The sequence below is a fragment of the Medicago truncatula genome, chromosome 1 (assembly GCF_003473485.1).
Source record: "Medicago truncatula cultivar Jemalong A17 chromosome 1, MtrunA17r5.0-ANR, whole genome shotgun sequence".
In the NCBI taxonomy this organism is placed as follows: domain Eukaryota; kingdom Viridiplantae; phylum Streptophyta; class Magnoliopsida; order Fabales; family Fabaceae; genus Medicago; species Medicago truncatula.
The window spans coordinates 14,855,172-14,871,689 of NC_053042.1; the positions used below are offsets into that span (position 1 = coordinate 14,855,172).

The 16,518-nt window shown below is 34.1% G+C and overlaps 2 protein-coding genes across 2 annotated transcripts; one reads left to right on the forward strand and one right to left on the reverse strand.

The window, feature by feature from the left end:
* Positions 1-466: 466 nt before the first annotated feature.
* Positions 467-4,211, forward strand: LOC11418862 (probable leucine-rich repeat receptor-like protein kinase At1g35710). Its single transcript, XM_024774777.2, has 3 exons — positions 467-762; positions 835-3,603; positions 3,776-4,211. Exons 1-3 carry the CDS (start codon positions 480-482, stop codon positions 4,147-4,149), a joined length of 3,426 nt encoding a protein of 1,141 aa, XP_024630545.1. The 5' UTR covers positions 467-479; the 3' UTR covers positions 4,150-4,211.
* Positions 4,212-12,718: 8,507 nt separating this feature from the next.
* Positions 12,719-15,437, reverse strand: LOC11420658 (protein ASPARTIC PROTEASE IN GUARD CELL 2). The gene is made up of 2 exons (XM_003589739.4): positions 14,597-15,437; positions 12,719-13,603 (listed from the first exon to the last, which is right to left on the reverse strand). Exons 1-2 carry the CDS (start codon positions 15,243-15,245, stop codon positions 12,843-12,845), a joined length of 1,410 nt encoding a protein of 469 aa, XP_003589787.2. The 5' UTR covers positions 15,246-15,437; the 3' UTR covers positions 12,719-12,842.
* Positions 15,438-16,518: the final 1,081 nt, after the last annotated feature.

The window sequence follows — 16,518 nt, forward strand, 5'->3', positions numbered from 1 at the left end:
ATCCATAGCTCCTAAAATGTTCGTTTAATCACTTATGTTCACCGTAGACCTTATAAATTTTGTCAATTTTAATCCCTATAATCTTTTTAACATAAAATGGGTTGTTGGATGATGTAAATCTATTCTATCATACGATATACCGCCGACAACTATATTATTTTCTATGATTCTTAAGAAGTATACAAAAAGAAAAGTTGATTTTTTTAATTTTTTGGTTCAGGTTGTTAAACTCATTATCTCGCCCTATTACTCCAACCTCGTGTTTCTGATCAAAACCACCATAATAAGTCTCAGTCTTCATACTAAAGACAAAAGTGAACGAGTTTAATCAGCCCAAGTCTTCACTATGACAATGCATTATAAATATCACCTACATTTCCCATTATAATGCATTCATCATAATATAAGTGTCTAGTTCAAAATTATACTTTCATTGTGTTCAAATTTTCAAAATGCTTCAGAAGATAAAGCTCTTACCAATGTCGTGTCTTATTTTGTTCTTCTATGTGTTTGTAATTGCAACATCACCTCATGCTGCAACAATAATCCAAGGTAGCGAGGCTGATGCTCTGTTGAAGTGGAAAGCAAGCCTTGACAACAACAGTAGGGCATTGCTTTCTTCATGGAATGGTAATAATCCTTGTAGTTGGGAAGGAATCACATGTGATAATGATTCAAAATCCATCAACAAGGTAAATCTCACTGATATTGGACTAAAAGGTACGCTTCAAAGTCTCAATTTATCATCACTTCCAAAAATCCGCACCTTAGTTTTAAAAAACAACTCATTCTATGGAGCTGTTCCACACCATATTGGAGTGATGTCAAACCTAGACACTCTTGATTTGTCACTAAATAATCTCTCTGGTAACATTCCCAAAAGTGTTGGTAATTTGTCCAAACTATCTTATCTTGATCTCAGTTTCAATTATCTCATTGGGATTATTCCTTTTGAGATAACCCAATTGGTTGGTCTTTATGTATTGTCTATGGGTAGTAACCATGATTTAAGTGGATCAATCCCTCAAGAAATTGGTAGATTGAGGAATTTGACAATGCTTGATATTTCTTCCTGCAATCTCATAGGGACAATACCAACCTCGATAGAAAAGATAACCAACATGTCACATCTTGATGTTGCAAAAAACAGCCTTTCTGGCAACATTCCTGACAGAATTTGGAAAATGGACCTAAAGTATTTGTCATTTTCAACTAATAAATTTAATGGTTCCATTTCACAAAATATTTTCAAGGCACGAAACCTAGAGTTACTACATTTGCAAAAAAGTGGTCTTTCAGGTTTCATGCCTAAGGAATTTAAGATGTTGGGTAATTTGATAGATCTTGATATTAGTGAATGCGATCTCACTGGGTCTATCCCTATTTCTATAGGAATGTTGGCCAATATATCAAATCTTTTTTTATATTCCAATCAACTTATTGGCCAAATTCCTCGTGAAATTGGGAATTTGGTCAACCTCCAAAGACTATATCTTGGAAATAACAACCTTTCTGGCTTCATTCCTCACGAAATGGGATTTCTAAAACAACTTCGTGAACTTGATTTTTCTATTAACCATCTCTCAGGACCAATCCCGTCTACAATTGGAAACTTAAGCAATTTAGGATTATTTTACCTTTATGCAAACCATCTCATTGGTAGCATTCCTAATGAAGTTGGGAAACTTCATTCTCTTAAAACAATCCAATTGCTTGACAATAACCTCTCTGGGCCAATCCCACCATCCATAGGTAATTTGGTTAATTTGAATTCTATTATCCTTTTTCAAAATAACCTCTCTGGACCAATTCCTTCAACTATCGGAAATTTGACGAAACTCACTATATTAAATCTTTTCTCAAATGAGTTAGGTGGAAATATTCCAAAAGAAATGAATAGGATAACCAATTTGAAAATTTTGCAATTATCTGATAATAATTTCATAGGCCATTTACCTCACAACATTTGTGTTGGTGGAATGTTGACAAATTTCACTGCTAGTAATAACCAATTCACAGGGCCAATTCCAAAGAGTTTAAAGAATTGCTCCAGCCTTATTAGAGTTAGGCTTCAAAAAAATCAATTAACTGGAAATATAACAGATGGTTTTGGTGTTTATCCACATTTGGACTACATGGAATTGAGTGAAAATAATTTGTATGGCCATCTATCACCAAATTGGGGAAAGTGCAAGAGTCTCACAAGCCTTAAAATCTCCAATAACAATTTAACAGGAAATATACCACAAGAATTGGCTGAGACAATTAATTTACATGAACTTAACTTGTCATCAAACCATCTTACTGGAAAAATTCCAAAGGATCTAGGAAACTTGTCTTTGTTGATCAAACTCTCGATAAGTAACAATCATCTTTCTGGAGAGGTTCCTATACAAATTGCATCATTGCAAGCACTAACTACCTTGGAGCTTGCAACAAATAATTTAAGTGGCTTCATCCCTAGAAGACTTGGAAGGTTGTCTGAGTTAATACATTTGAATTTGAGCCAAAATAAGTTTGAAGGAAACATTCCCGTTGAGTTTGGCCGATTAAATGTTATTGAAGATCTTGATCTCAGTGGAAATTTTATGAATGGAACGATACCTTCAATGTTTGGAGTGTTAAATCATTTAGAAACATTGAATCTCTCACATAATAATCTGTCTGGTACGATCCCCTTTAGCTCTGGTGATATGTTAAGCTTGACAATTATTGATATATCATACAACCAATTGGAGGGTCCGATTCCAAGCATTCCAGCCTTCCAACAAGCTCCAATTGAAGCACTGAGAAACAACAAAGACTTGTGTGGTAATGCATCTAGCCTAAAGCCTTGTCCAACATCCAATAGGAACCATAATACTCATAAGACTAACAAAAAATTGGTGGTAATTTTACCCATCACTCTAGGCATTTTTTTGTTAGCATTATTTGGTTATGGGATCTCCTATTATCTATTTCGAACTTCGAACACAAAAGAATCCAAGGTTGCAGAAGAATCACACACTGAAAATCTATTTTCAATATGGAGTTTTGATGGAAAAATGGTGTATGAAAATATTGTAGAAGCCACAGAAGAGTTTGACAACAAACATCTCATCGGGGTTGGAGGACATGGAAGTGTTTACAAAGCAGAGTTGCCTACAGGACAGGTTGTAGCTGTGAAGAAACTCCATTCATTACAAAATGGAGAAATGTCCAATTTGAAAGCTTTTGCAAGTGAGATAAAAGCTTTAACAGAAAGCCGACATCGAAACATTGTGAAGTTATACGGGTATTGTTCACATCCATTGCACTCATTTTTGGTTTATGAGTTCTTGGAGAAGGGCAGTCTGGATAAGATTTTGAAAGACGATGAGCAAGCCACTATGTTTGATTGGAATAAGAGGGTGAAATCCATTAAAGATGTAGCTAATGCTTTATACTACATGCATCATGATCGCTCACCTGCAATTGTTCATCGCGATATATCGAGTAAGAATATTGTTTTGGATTTGGAATATGTGGCTCATGTCTCGGATTTCGGAACAGCTAAGTTTCTTAATCCCGATGCTTCCAATTGGACCTCTAACTTTGTAGGCACGTTTGGATACACTGCTCCAGGTTAATTTCCTTTCTTTATTAATTAATGATTTTGCAATAAAAAAAAAATCTGACTTCTTTTTTTACAATTGTTCATCATAATGATTTGCAGTTTATTATTTCTATTAATCGTCTACATTTCACGTTTTTTAACCCTATTTTTCAAAATGATAACTCTTAGTGTTTGCTACAGAACTTGCATATACAATGGAAGTAAATGAGAAGTGTGATGTGTATAGTTTTGGAGTATTAAGCCTGGAAATACTTCTTGGAAAACATCCTGGAGACATTGTATCTAAGTTAATGCAATCAAGTACTGCAGGCCAAACAATTGATGCTATGTTTTTGACTGATATGTTGGATCAACGCCTCCCTTTTCCTACAAATGATATCAAGAAAGAGGTGGTATCAATTATAAGGATTGCATTTCATTGCTTAACTGAGAGCCCACATAGTCGCCCTACAATGGAGCAAGTTTGCAAGGAGATTGCAATATCAAAGTCATCTTATCTTCCAGGGGTTAATCATGTACATGATATGGAAAGGGGTGATTTATCTAAGGAATAAATTATAGCTAAGTTTCATTGTTTTCTTTGCTTTCACTCAGATATTTGGAGGTAGATAATGTATTTCTCTGTTGGTGTAGCTTTGTTGTATGAGTTTGTGTACTAATTTTAGGTTCTTTAAAAATAATACCATTACTTCTCTGTTTTGTATTGGTAAATCTCTCTTGAACCTATGTTGTATTGGTAAAGTCATAATATTTTGCTTTAAAAATACTGAAATACTGAAACCTGATTCACCATTCCCATGCTCAGTGTTACTAACATTTCCAGATTCAACTGTAACACAATTAGTGGATCCTTGAGTGGAGGCAGTGGAATTTCCTGGTCCGTTAGCATTGGGAAATCCATGCTTCAGGTAACAAGTATCAATGGTGTGATTAGTGCGGTTACAAAAGGTACAGTGTCTAGATGAATTTTTATGATTGCCATAATATCCTTTACCACGACCATATGATTTCTTGGAATCAGCAGCACTAACCAAAATATTGGATTCATCAGTAGGAAGAGAAAGGATAGGTGCATGATTACTCTCTTCTTGAATCACCAAATAATACACCTTGTTCAAGGATGGAAGGCGATCCATAAGCAAGATCTGAGTCTTGACAACTGAAAATTGATCATTCAATCCAACGAGGAATTGCATGATTTGGTCTTCAACACGATAAACGTGAGCAAGAGTTGAAGCTTCACAACGGCATTGATGAGTGCAAGAACAAGTAGGAAGAGGTCTATGTGAATTAAGTTCCTCCCAAAGTGAACGCATTTCAGTGAAGTATTCAGAAACAGTTTTACCTCCTTGCTTTAGATTGTTGATGGAAGAACGAAGAGTAGAAATTCTGATTCTATCAGCTTTTGAAAATCTTTCTTTCAGGTCCTCCCAAACATCTGAAGCGTAATCATGAAAAACAATAGTTTGAGCAATGGATTCAGAAACTGAATTGATAATCCATGAATGAATTAGATGGTTGCACCGTTCCCGTGCTGCTCTGTTCAAATCCAAAGCTTCAGGTTGTTGAATAGCGCCATTGATGAAGGCGAGTTTGTTCTTCGCTCCCAATGCACGCTTCATCGAACGACTCCAAGCTAAGTAATTTGAGCCATTGAGTTTGGGAATGATCGTAACAGAATTCGGTCCTTCGCTCGGATGAACGTAGAAAACCGATTCGACATCTTGTTGCGGTGCAGCTTGAATGATGATAGGAGCTTGACGAGGAGGCATGATTCAATTGAGGAATAAAAAAAAATCAATGCATAAAAACGGAGAATTCAAGGAGAAGAAAGAGAAGAAAAGAGATGAAAATCACCGATTGAAACAAGAAAGAGGAAGTAGAGAAGCAAAGAGAAGAGCTTCTGCAAGTAACAATGGTGGAAAGAAGGAAGAAAAACAGAGGTAGAAGATGAAGAATGCGGCGGAAACAACCGTAACAGAAAACGGTTAGGATCGGAACTTCTCTCTCATGAGAGAGAAATCTGATACCATATTATGACTAGAGAGAAATGAATGAAACTCTTAATTCTCATTAGATGAAAAGAGTACAGTACAATGATATTTATACAAGAGAGGGAAAGTATGCTAAATACTGTGAACTAGCAACTAGAGAATTGCTACTCTACTGGATAACTTGCTCCACAAGTTATCTCTAATAGTAAAGCTAAAACATAAAATGTAATAAATACCACTACTTGTCTTTTCTTTCTGTATGGGTCAATTTTTTGATGCTACCATGTATTTTGATGCTACCAATTCTCTAAACAAGGCAATTGCTTTTTCAAATTGACCAACGATGCAACAGCCAAAGATTAGATTACACATGTGATACAACTATGTATGATCTTCTAAACAATCATTTCAAAATATAAATTTTTTGGTTCATTTGATTCGAGTTATTGAGTGATACTGAGTTATGAGCTTGAATTCAACCGAGTTCCAGCTGAAAAAAAGTTGGCGGCGAACTCGAGTTTAGTATCAAGCTGAGCTTGGATGTGCAAAGTTTGACTCAGCTCGACTTATCTCCTGGTCTACTTTAGTTAGATCATTTAATTAACCCTTTTATACTTGTTGGACGTCTATCAGCAAAGTGAACTAATGGGAAAACGGACAAGGATTTTCCGATGTCAAGGAAATCCTACAGTTATGAAATTGTCTGTTCATTTCAGCTGTCCAATGAAGATTGGATACTTCCAATTTAAACTCCAACAAATCAGCTTTAAAGTGTAACTTTCATCAAATGGCCGATATGTGCAACTGCATCAATTAGCAACTATAAGGAATCCATTTCCAAACTGTACCACTTCATTCTCATTCTTTTTTATAAGATTCTGCTACTAATAATGTCTGTTGTATCAACTATCATTCCAAAGTAAGGTGTTGATGCATATATGGACAACATTTCATTCATTTACGTTCCAATTCTTCTATGACCCTAATCTTTTTAGGTTCATATTCAATTTTAAGAAATACTATTTTTCCTTAACTGGATCTCCAACAAGTTGTTGAAGAAGCCCTAGACATCAAACACGTGAAAGTACTGAAACCCCATAGAAAGGGAGGAATGCATGCATTATGATCAATGAATAATAAAAAAAATGAAGTATGATATAAAATACCTAGATGGTCTTACAAGATATGGGGTCTGTTAAGGCATCAATGCTAATAATAGTTGTAAATTATATCAAAAACCAATGCAAAAGATAATCATCCCTGTATTTTTAAATCATGGCATTAAAGAGTTATATATACTGGTTCTGATGCCCCAAATGAAATGTCACAAGTCAAGACAATCAAAACCATAATTAAGCAAATACAAACATAATCTAAGAATGCATTAAACATTACTGTTGTTTACTCACCGCCCAATGAAAAGCAAAAGCATAGTCCTTTAATTAGAAAAATAGAAAGCATGTAAACTACTCTCAACAAACAAGTTCCTATGCACCATTGTTGTTTTCAAAGATCTTAAAAAGAGAGGGAGACATTATTATTCGGAGTAGTATTGTTCCAGCTTAGGTTTGAAGCGTCGCAATGTTTCAACCATTTATGCAATCTTATCAACTCGTCCTTCTCCTTTGTATAGTTCATCAATCACCGAGTGAAAACTAGCAACAATAGGTTTGACACCACCTTTTATCATTAGAGCGATTGTACTTTTAGCAGCTTTCACCTCTCCTTCAGTAACTAACGTAAGAACATAAACACTTGGATCCATGTATGCCTCCAATTTTCTAAACAAGGCAATTGCTTGTTTAAATTGACCGACGATGCAATAACCATAGATTAGATTATGATATGTGATAGCATCAGGATTGATCTTCTTAACAATCATTTCAGAATATAAATCATAGGCTTGGTTTACACGTCTATCTTTGCATAGTCTGAATATGATATTGTTATAGAATGACCTGACATTAAAATTGCTATAGCCATCGTCAATCTTTACCTGTCTCAACAACTCTATGGCTTTTTCAGTTTCTCCTATCTTACATAACCCTTCGATTAGAATATCATAACTAACATAGTCTAACTTAAAACCCTTCAATAAGAAATCATTGTAAACGAGCAATGCTTTATGAATCTCACCTTGGAGGGAAAGACCTTCGAAAAGATCATTCAAGATAGGAGTACTAGGATGATGACCGGTCTTGATGATTTTATCAAATAAAGAGATTTTAGAATTAAACTTGAATGTTCTAAAAAACAAAATTTAGGCATAATATTTTCAACACACTCCTCCATAACTAAATATTTTTTTGCATCAATATTAAACCAAATTTTTTGGTCTAGTGGTAAAACTACGTGCAAGTCTTAACAAAAAAGTCACAAGTTCGAACCCTCTCTAGTCTTTGGATGGAGTTAAATAGAAATATATTTGTATGTGTTCTTTAAGATCGTGCATGTCTTGGATTGGGCATCATCCCCTCACGAATTTTTTTTTTTTTTAGCTTAATCGAAAAATGATAATTGTGCATCAAAATTGAATTTAAGTTGAAAATGCATCGACCGTGTGGTGACATAAATCTCTTTGCATGAAAGTCGATAGATGTTCAAAATATTATCCTAAGAATTTCAAAGAAACTACCACAATTAACGAGAGAGTTAACCTAGATATAAACTTCATGATTTTGAGATACATATTATGAAACATGGTGTCAAATTTGATAGTCATTTTGTCGTCTCACACAATTCATGTCTTATAATTAGGTATGGAGGTCATATTAATTTGGAATATTGTAACAAGTTTAACTCCACCAAGTACTTTTTATAATATGTTAATAAAGGACCTGATAGAGTGACAATGCATATATTAGTTGATGGTGAAAATGGGGACAAATTTAAGCCAATATACGAAGTAAAGTAGTACTCTGATTTCAGATTTTTTTTCACCTTGTGAGGTTATTTGGAGAATATTAGTTTTTTTGGTATGCACCTTAAATGGTTTCCAATCCTTAAGTTGACATATCATTTACATAATGAACAATCTAATTTATTTAAAGATAATTGTGGCATTAAGTAAGTTGTGAGGTATAATGAAGAAGCACCCCCTAGATTTATGGTCATGTTTTGCATGCAAATTGTCAATATGAAGAGGCCAGAGACCTGATATATGCTGAATTTCTAACGAGTTTTATATATGTGAAGAACAATACATGATGGCATCCATGTAAACAAGGTTATTGTATTGGAACTTGGAAGGCTTGATTACACGTCCCCTACTATATGGGGATACTATTAATCAATAGTTACATGAAATACAAATGCAAAAATAAAAAATAAATAATAAGTAATAAGTTGATGGTCATACATATGACACCTTCTGGAAACATATTATGCATTGGGATTACTTAATACGATAAAGAGTTTATAAATGGAATTATTAAATCAAGTGATTTGGGTTCGATTGAATAATTTTTTTGTGACTCTATTAACTACGAACACAATGACAAACACTAAAGTTGTATGGGGATGAAATGTGACAATTATTGTCAAATAGGATTCTATATGAACGGGGAAGCAATTGCAAATTGTAGTTCATTTCTATTCAAATGTATTTTTACATTTTTATATCATTCATTTTTTTGTATACATATTTTAAATTAATTATTCAATTTTTATATATAATTTGCAGATCTCTTAAACGATGATTTAAAGATTTTATGTTTAATCGATATTGAAAAGTTGCTTCAACTAAATAGACGGTCGCTTCAAAAATTAAAATCTAAGCCACGACCAAACACTGCTGCATCGGACCTTCATGAATAATTTTTTTGTTGATGAGCTAAATTATGACAGGGTTGAATTGGCAAAGACACATTACTGGTGTAGACTAATGAACATATGGGTGTATACGATAAGATCATGGAGTATATTCTTTGTGATGTTTGTTGTTTATTTTTCATATATAGTTATGGTGGTAGTAGGAACACATTTATATGAAGAAAAAAAAACTATTCGCGGTTTAGATACGTGGAGTTACAATTCTATTATTACCAAGTGGAAGAACTCGAGACTCAACACATACGATTCCTATTGAGAATGAAGAGTTCACAACATTAACCATGAAAAAAGATAGGCCGGGGAAAAACTACTTCGTCAAACGAAATTATTAATTTGGGATGAGGCATCAATAATGCACCAATATAGTTTTGAAGTAGTTGACCGATTAATGCATGACATAATAGAAAGAAGAAAAAAAAAATCTCGCAATAAGTACAAACGTTTGTCGGAATGACAATAGTTTTAGATAGTGATTTTGAACAAATCTTTTTTGTAATCAGGAAAGATTAAAGATATGATATTGTTGTTTCTTCAATTAATCCATTCGCTCTATGAACAAATTGTATTGTGCATAGGCTTATTGTGAATATGAGATTATGGGGCATCTTCTCTACCAGCAGGGTAAAAGGAAATTGTAAATTTTGATAGATTGATTCTTTCAATTTAACAGAGTGATGACAATGCATATGAAAATGGTTAGAGCAGGGCAGTAATGACCTTGATTCATTTTACATACCTCTTTCTTTGTTACATATTAGTTTAGACGAAGTTGGTCTAAGAGGACTTATTAGGTCAGAACAAGCCTCAAGACTTAAAGAGTATTTACATGGGTATTTATAGACCATCCACCAAAGAGGTCCTCATTTTCACAACGGGAATTGAACCCACGACATTGTACGTAAGTCAAATCATTACCAACTAAATCAACTATCATCATCATTCTTCATACATTTTCACAAAAAAATCCAGATTTAAAAAAAAAAACAAAAAACAGAAACTGAAAAGCCATGTGTATTAACTACTGAATTAAAAAAAAATTGGGAATGGAACGTCACGTGATATTTCTTCAAGAACAAAAATTTGATTCTTTCAAAAAAAGAAAAAATCATCAATCTCCTCATTCCTCTTCTTTTCCCAGTGAAGAAGCATTACAGGGAGCATCAACAAAAATAATAAAAACTCCCTAATCCTGCGCAAGGTAGCAGGAAAAACACCAACAAAAAACTGCAGCAGCATAGCAGACTAAAAGCAGCAGAAAACCAGTAAACAAACCCAACCAACTGAACGCTAAAAACTGCCGCACAGTTGGGCTGTTTGTACACCACACCAATTCCGAACAGCTGCAACCAAAACACGAATATGATTTCTAAACATATTATGCACAGTTGGATGAATGAAGCTTGTGTGGAACCACAAATCTGAGTTGTTGTTTCGGTGATTTATTGTTATGTTTAAGATTTATTGTTATGAATTTTGTTTGGAATTTATGTTTATCTGTGTTATTATGTTGGAGATGATTTCCTGGGTTTTTTTGGAACTCATCATCATCACATGCCTCTTCCTGTTTCAGTTTATTTATTTATTTATTTATTTTTTTTTAATTTTGGATTTTTTTTATGATGAATATACGAAGAATGATGATGGTGAAGATGAAGAGGATGAGTTTAAAAAAAAATTGGGTTTTTTTTTAATAAATTATTATTTTTTAATTATTTTATTTCATTATTTAATATTTGGCATTTTTTTTTTAATTTAGTAATTACACACGTGGCATGCCACTTAGGCGTTGACTAGGTCAAAATTGCCTAAAAAGTCACTATTGCAAAGGGGCTAAATCATAGGGGACCAAAATTGTCTTAATAGAGGATTAAAATCGCAACATTAGTAAACTTAGGGGGCCAAAACTGTAGTTTAGCCTTTTTTTTTATTAAAACTATACAATATTATAATTAATTTTATAATTATAATTCATTTTAAATTTATTTTAAAATTATGCTGACTTATATGTCAAATAACTTAAATATACACTAATTTTTTGTGAGATGTATTTTTTTTATTAAAATTTTATCGATACATTAATTTCTTGTGCTTGGTACGGTATCATACTAGTTTGTTTAATATTAAAATATTTGAAGAGCAAGAAGTCATTATTTGAATAACGCACGCAATGCAACTCATGTCACAGAGAGACCATAACCCCTTCGAGTGGTTTCACATTTCAGTAACGAACTTCAATTATGGTGGCTCCTTCTTCATGATTCAATAATCGTCCCAACTGAAATTGGCCGGAAGAAACCACATAAAGATTGGGTTAAACTTAATTATGATGGAGTTTATAAGGAGTCGTTAGACATTGCTGGTTGTGGGGGCTTTATTCGAGACTCCAATGGTAAGCGGCTAACTGATTATGTTAGGAAGATTGGTACTTGCGATGCTTTTCATGTTGAGATGTGGGACATGTCTGAGGTGTTGAAGATAGCTAGAAGACAAGAATTTCTATAACTCATTGTAGGAAGTGACTGCAAACTGCTGCTAGTGAATATGGTCACAAGCAACTGTAAGCTTAGTGGAGTTACCCCTATCCTGATTCGTCGTATCCGTGATCTTATTGATCTTCCTTGGGAAGTTCATGTCAATCACACATGACGTGAAGTTAACAGAAGTGCAGATTGATTAGCAGCGTTTAGTCTAACACAAGTTTCTGTTTCGTCCATTAGTTTACAATCCCTTTCTGAAGCTTACATGTCTATAAATATTCATTGAATTTCGTAATTTTTTTTTCTCTTTTGAGCTTTACCCTCTTTTTGTAAAAATAAAAATAAAAAATTAATATCAAAGATTTATATTGATGATCTTGCTAACAAATTTAATAGTGAAATCATTAATATTATCTCCTGTTAAATTCTAACATTAGAAATCAGAAAATCCAAGTCTGATATACAATGCAAGAGTAGAAGAAAGAAAATGTTATTCTAATATCAAAGCAGATGCCATTTAGCTTCGACCCATGAAGCAACCTAATCAATGACATTTTTGAACTATGCTTCATTCAAAAGTATATACGGTGGTTGGATCAAAGGTCATAGAAACCACATTTCAATGAATATTTTTCTATGATTCTTTTAACTATAGTCAGACTTAGTGGATTACTACAACATCATTGTCGGATCCTGCCCCCCACTAATCACCATCCCTTACATATACTACTCTTCACTTTGAATCATCCATCGCACGAGCAACACTATAAAATATACTTCCATAGAAAAAGGTAACTATAAATAAAGAACACTAAGAGCAATTATTCTATTTCTCCTACATGCAAATATACATAATATATAATAAATGTGTTAATACAATACGTGACATTACATATACTACCAAAATTCTAGATTGTTTGATTGGTATACAATACAATGTTTTCTTCAACACACATTGGGTCCAAATCCTACAAAACCATTAGTTCCATCGATAGAAACCTGAATCCCTTCTTGCTGAATGTTCCCTATAATGGAAAGACCAGAAGGTGAAGGAGCAAATGCAAAACAGAAAGTTCCGACATCATCGGCCGGGATCAAAAAATTCCTGGCGGGAAAGGTTAAGATTTGACCACCTGAAAAATAAAACGACACTGTTGGAACTCGAACGGTCACAAAACCGTTCAAGTCATAACACGTGTCAAAAATAGAAACTCCGGGAGCACGTGGCAAATTTGTTGTCTGAGCAATAAATGCATCGCGAAAAGCATTGTAGGCAACAGTGGGTAACCTGGTAATGGCTGTGCCGGTGTCCATGACAACTCCTCCGGTTCCTATATCAGTTAACTGAAAAATTTGTTCGGATATGGGGACTCGGATGCCTCCAACTGCAAGACCCGAAAGTGAGACGTAGTAGAAGCTAGGGTAGAATGGGTTATGAATGAGAGGAACCCACATTGCACCTACGGGCATTGCTTGGCGTCCGAATTCGAGTGAACCGGATGATCCAGTGCCTCGAGAGACGAGACAGTATCCAAAGGCTCCGCCGGTTTGGGCTCCCAATTGGCCCACGAACGACATAGGTCCACCTCCGAGGCCTAACAACCCAGCTGCTCCAACAAACATTCCCTCATTCCAATGTCCGCACCCAATTGCAGTGTCCTGGATAACGGTGCGCCCGATGGTTATGGTTTCAAGGGCAAGCGTCCCTTTATCAACATTGGAAACCAATAATCAGATTAAATAAAGACACGATGAATTTTATTCTACTCTTTTAGATCACATTACAATCAAGCTTAATTAATATTCCACTGGTTATATGAGTAAAACTAGAAAAATTTAAATTCAATTAGTAAATTTAGCCTGATTCTAACCAAAAAAACGTTGAAAATAAAGTGATTTATATTTAGATAAATTATGTCATGTTAACAAGTGTTTTAAGTGTTTTAAGGATATTGTTTAAGGAACCTTCAAAAGATAAGTTAAATACAAGTCAAAGTCATAAATACAGATTTTTCTAAAATTTCTATATTTTGATTTCTTAGACAATGTCCTTAGCCAAAATCTAAAAATTCTAGCTTCCAATTTCAATTAAGTTTGTAGACAAAATCAATTCTACTCGAGAGCAATCAAACATATCAAAAATCAATTTTACACCTTTAAAATTAATTATTTATCATCCAAAAATAAAACCAAACATACACTCAATGTGAATCATACACTCAATGTGAATCAGAGTGATCAACTACATTTTGATTACTTGAGCAATTTAATTATCATTTGCCATTTTTCTGTTATGTTTGTTCTTAAGCCGATAAAAATTGATTTTGAATGAATTAATTGTAGCTAACATTGACTTGAAAATAAAATGATTTATGTTTAACTAAAAAGTGAGTTGAATAATTAATTTAAGTGTAAAAATCAATTATAAAATAAGCTGTAATTTTTATCTTCATATAAAATCAATTCTTAGACAAAATCAATTATACTCTAAAACAACCAAACATATTAAATTAAATTCTACTACTACTCTTTTAGAATCAATTTTGTCTCCTCTAAAATTAGAACTTAATATAATAAACATCATCTAAAAGTAAAATGAAAAAGTCTTGAATTTTTCAAGAAAGTGAAGTCAAAAAAGCAAAAAGCAAAAATGTGTGGTCAGTGTCAAGTGTTCACACATTACACAGTACAGTACATACCTTTGGTATACGACCCATCACCATATGCAACTTGATATCCACACCTCCCTTTCCGGCAAGCAACATCATCATCAAGCTGATTACAAACATTAGAAGAACAAGCCACCCCAATAAACGAAGCAGAAGTAGCAGGGTTAAAAATAGGATCAGTTTGATTATAACATTGATCACAAGGTTCACATTGAATCCAAACAATATCACTTCCTGAATCTATCACCATATACTGATAAATAGCAGGACTACCAATTCCTATTCTAACAAAATATTCACCACTTCCTTCTTCAGTACCTGAAACTACATCAGATCCAAAACTAGCTTCTGTTGCTGTTGTTGTTTGTTGTTCTTGTGTGTTTTTGTTGAGACGGTTAAGGAGGAATGTTACTCTTTTTATGTCTCTGTTGATACGTGAGATGAAGCGTGTTTTGTGGGTGGTTTTTTTGAGGTTTATGTTGTCTCTGTGAAACAGTTTTGTTTTCCATTGAGGTTGTTGGGTATTATGGTTTTGTTGTTTGAGTGGTTTAAGTTTTGTTTCTGAGATTGCGTTTTCTACATTTAGGTGTTGGAAGTAAGAAAGTGGTGTTGAAAAGGAAATGGAAGTGGTTAGTGTTGTTATTAGGATTAGGATTAGAAGAGGAAACTGAAGCAGCATTGTTGCTGCTCTCTTACTCTGTGTGTGTCTGTGGTTGGTGAAGGGGTTTGAGTGAGGAATGATGGTTTCTTTGTTTTTATTTTTCTATTTTTTGCTTAATATTTTTTTATTCTTGTTTTTGGGATGTTTGCTTTGGGTGGAGGGTTGTGGATGACAGACCACACCACAGTCCCACACTTCACAGGATAAACGGCTCTTTTTAGGGAGAGTAATCATATTTGTACCTACGAAGCCAATTATACGGGTGCAAGTACGATACGATACGAGAAATTTTTTATTTTCTGACCCAATATACAAAAAAAATTCAAGTCTGACCCCTATGAATTTTTTTTTTTTTAAAATGATTCACTTTTTTTTTTTGTCCTTTTCCTCCATTCCCGCCCTTTGAAACGGCGGGAATGAGCCGCCGTTTGACACATGTTCCATCAGGATTGGCCACCTTTTTTTTTTTTTAATTTTTTAATTTCATTACCGCCATTTAAAATTGTGGGACTGATTTTTTTAATTTTTTTTTCGTTTTTTGTTTTTTTGGCAGCATTTGTTTACATTTAAACACAACAAATAATAATGATAAATAAAAACGTATTAATTTATTTGAACACATAATACATAACGTTATTAACTACCGATTATTTATACTCGAACATAATACATGTTTGTTTACATTACCAAAATGCGATTAAAGATGACATTGTTAAGTCCAACACCCATCATGTCGAACAGTTTGATCGAGAAAGGTATACCTTCTCAGTCCGCGAGACCATCAACTACAGGGAGGGAAGGCCAATGAGAACTTTCAAAGTGGACCTACGAGCAGGGTGGTGTGATTGTGGGAAATTTCAAGCTTTACATTTGCCATGTTCTCATGTCATAGCCGCGTGTTCTTCATTTCGCCATGACTACACAACCCTTATTCCACCTGTGTTCAAAAACGAGAGTGTTTACTCCATCTACAACACAGCCTTCAAAGTAGTCCATGACAAGAGTTATTGGCTCCCATACGACGGTCCCGTGCTTTGCCATAATCCAAACATGCGAAGACTAAAGAAAGGTCGACCCAATAGTACCCGCATAAGGACTGAAATGGACGAGGAGGTGGTAGATAGGACTTCGACAACGAGACAGTGTGGGTTGTGTCGGCATACCGGTCATATTAGGAGAAATTGTCCGAGTATAAATAATCGGTAGTTAATAACGTTATGTATTATGTGTTCAAATAAATTAATATGTTTTTATTTATCATTATTATTTGTTGTGTTTTAATGTAAACAAA

Coding starts and splice junctions, on each gene's coding strand:
- LOC11420658 (XM_003589739.4), bottom strand. CDS start 15,245: ATGCTGCTTCAGTTTCCTCTTCTAATCCTAATCCTAATAACAACACTA. Junction 13,604..14,596: donor TGATGGGTCGTATACCAAAG/GTATGTACTGTA, acceptor ATGTTGATAAAG/GGACGCTTGCCCTTGAAACC.
- LOC11418862 (XM_024774777.2), top strand. CDS start 480: ATGTCGTGTCTTATTTTGTTCTTCTATGTGTTTGTAATTGCAACATCA. Junction 763..834: donor ATCATCACTTCCAAAAATCC/GCACCTTAGTTT, acceptor TGTCAAACCTAG/ACACTCTTGATTTGTCACTA. Junction 3,604..3,775: donor GTTTGGATACACTGCTCCAG/GTTAATTTCCTT, acceptor TGTTTGCTACAG/AACTTGCATATACAATGGAA.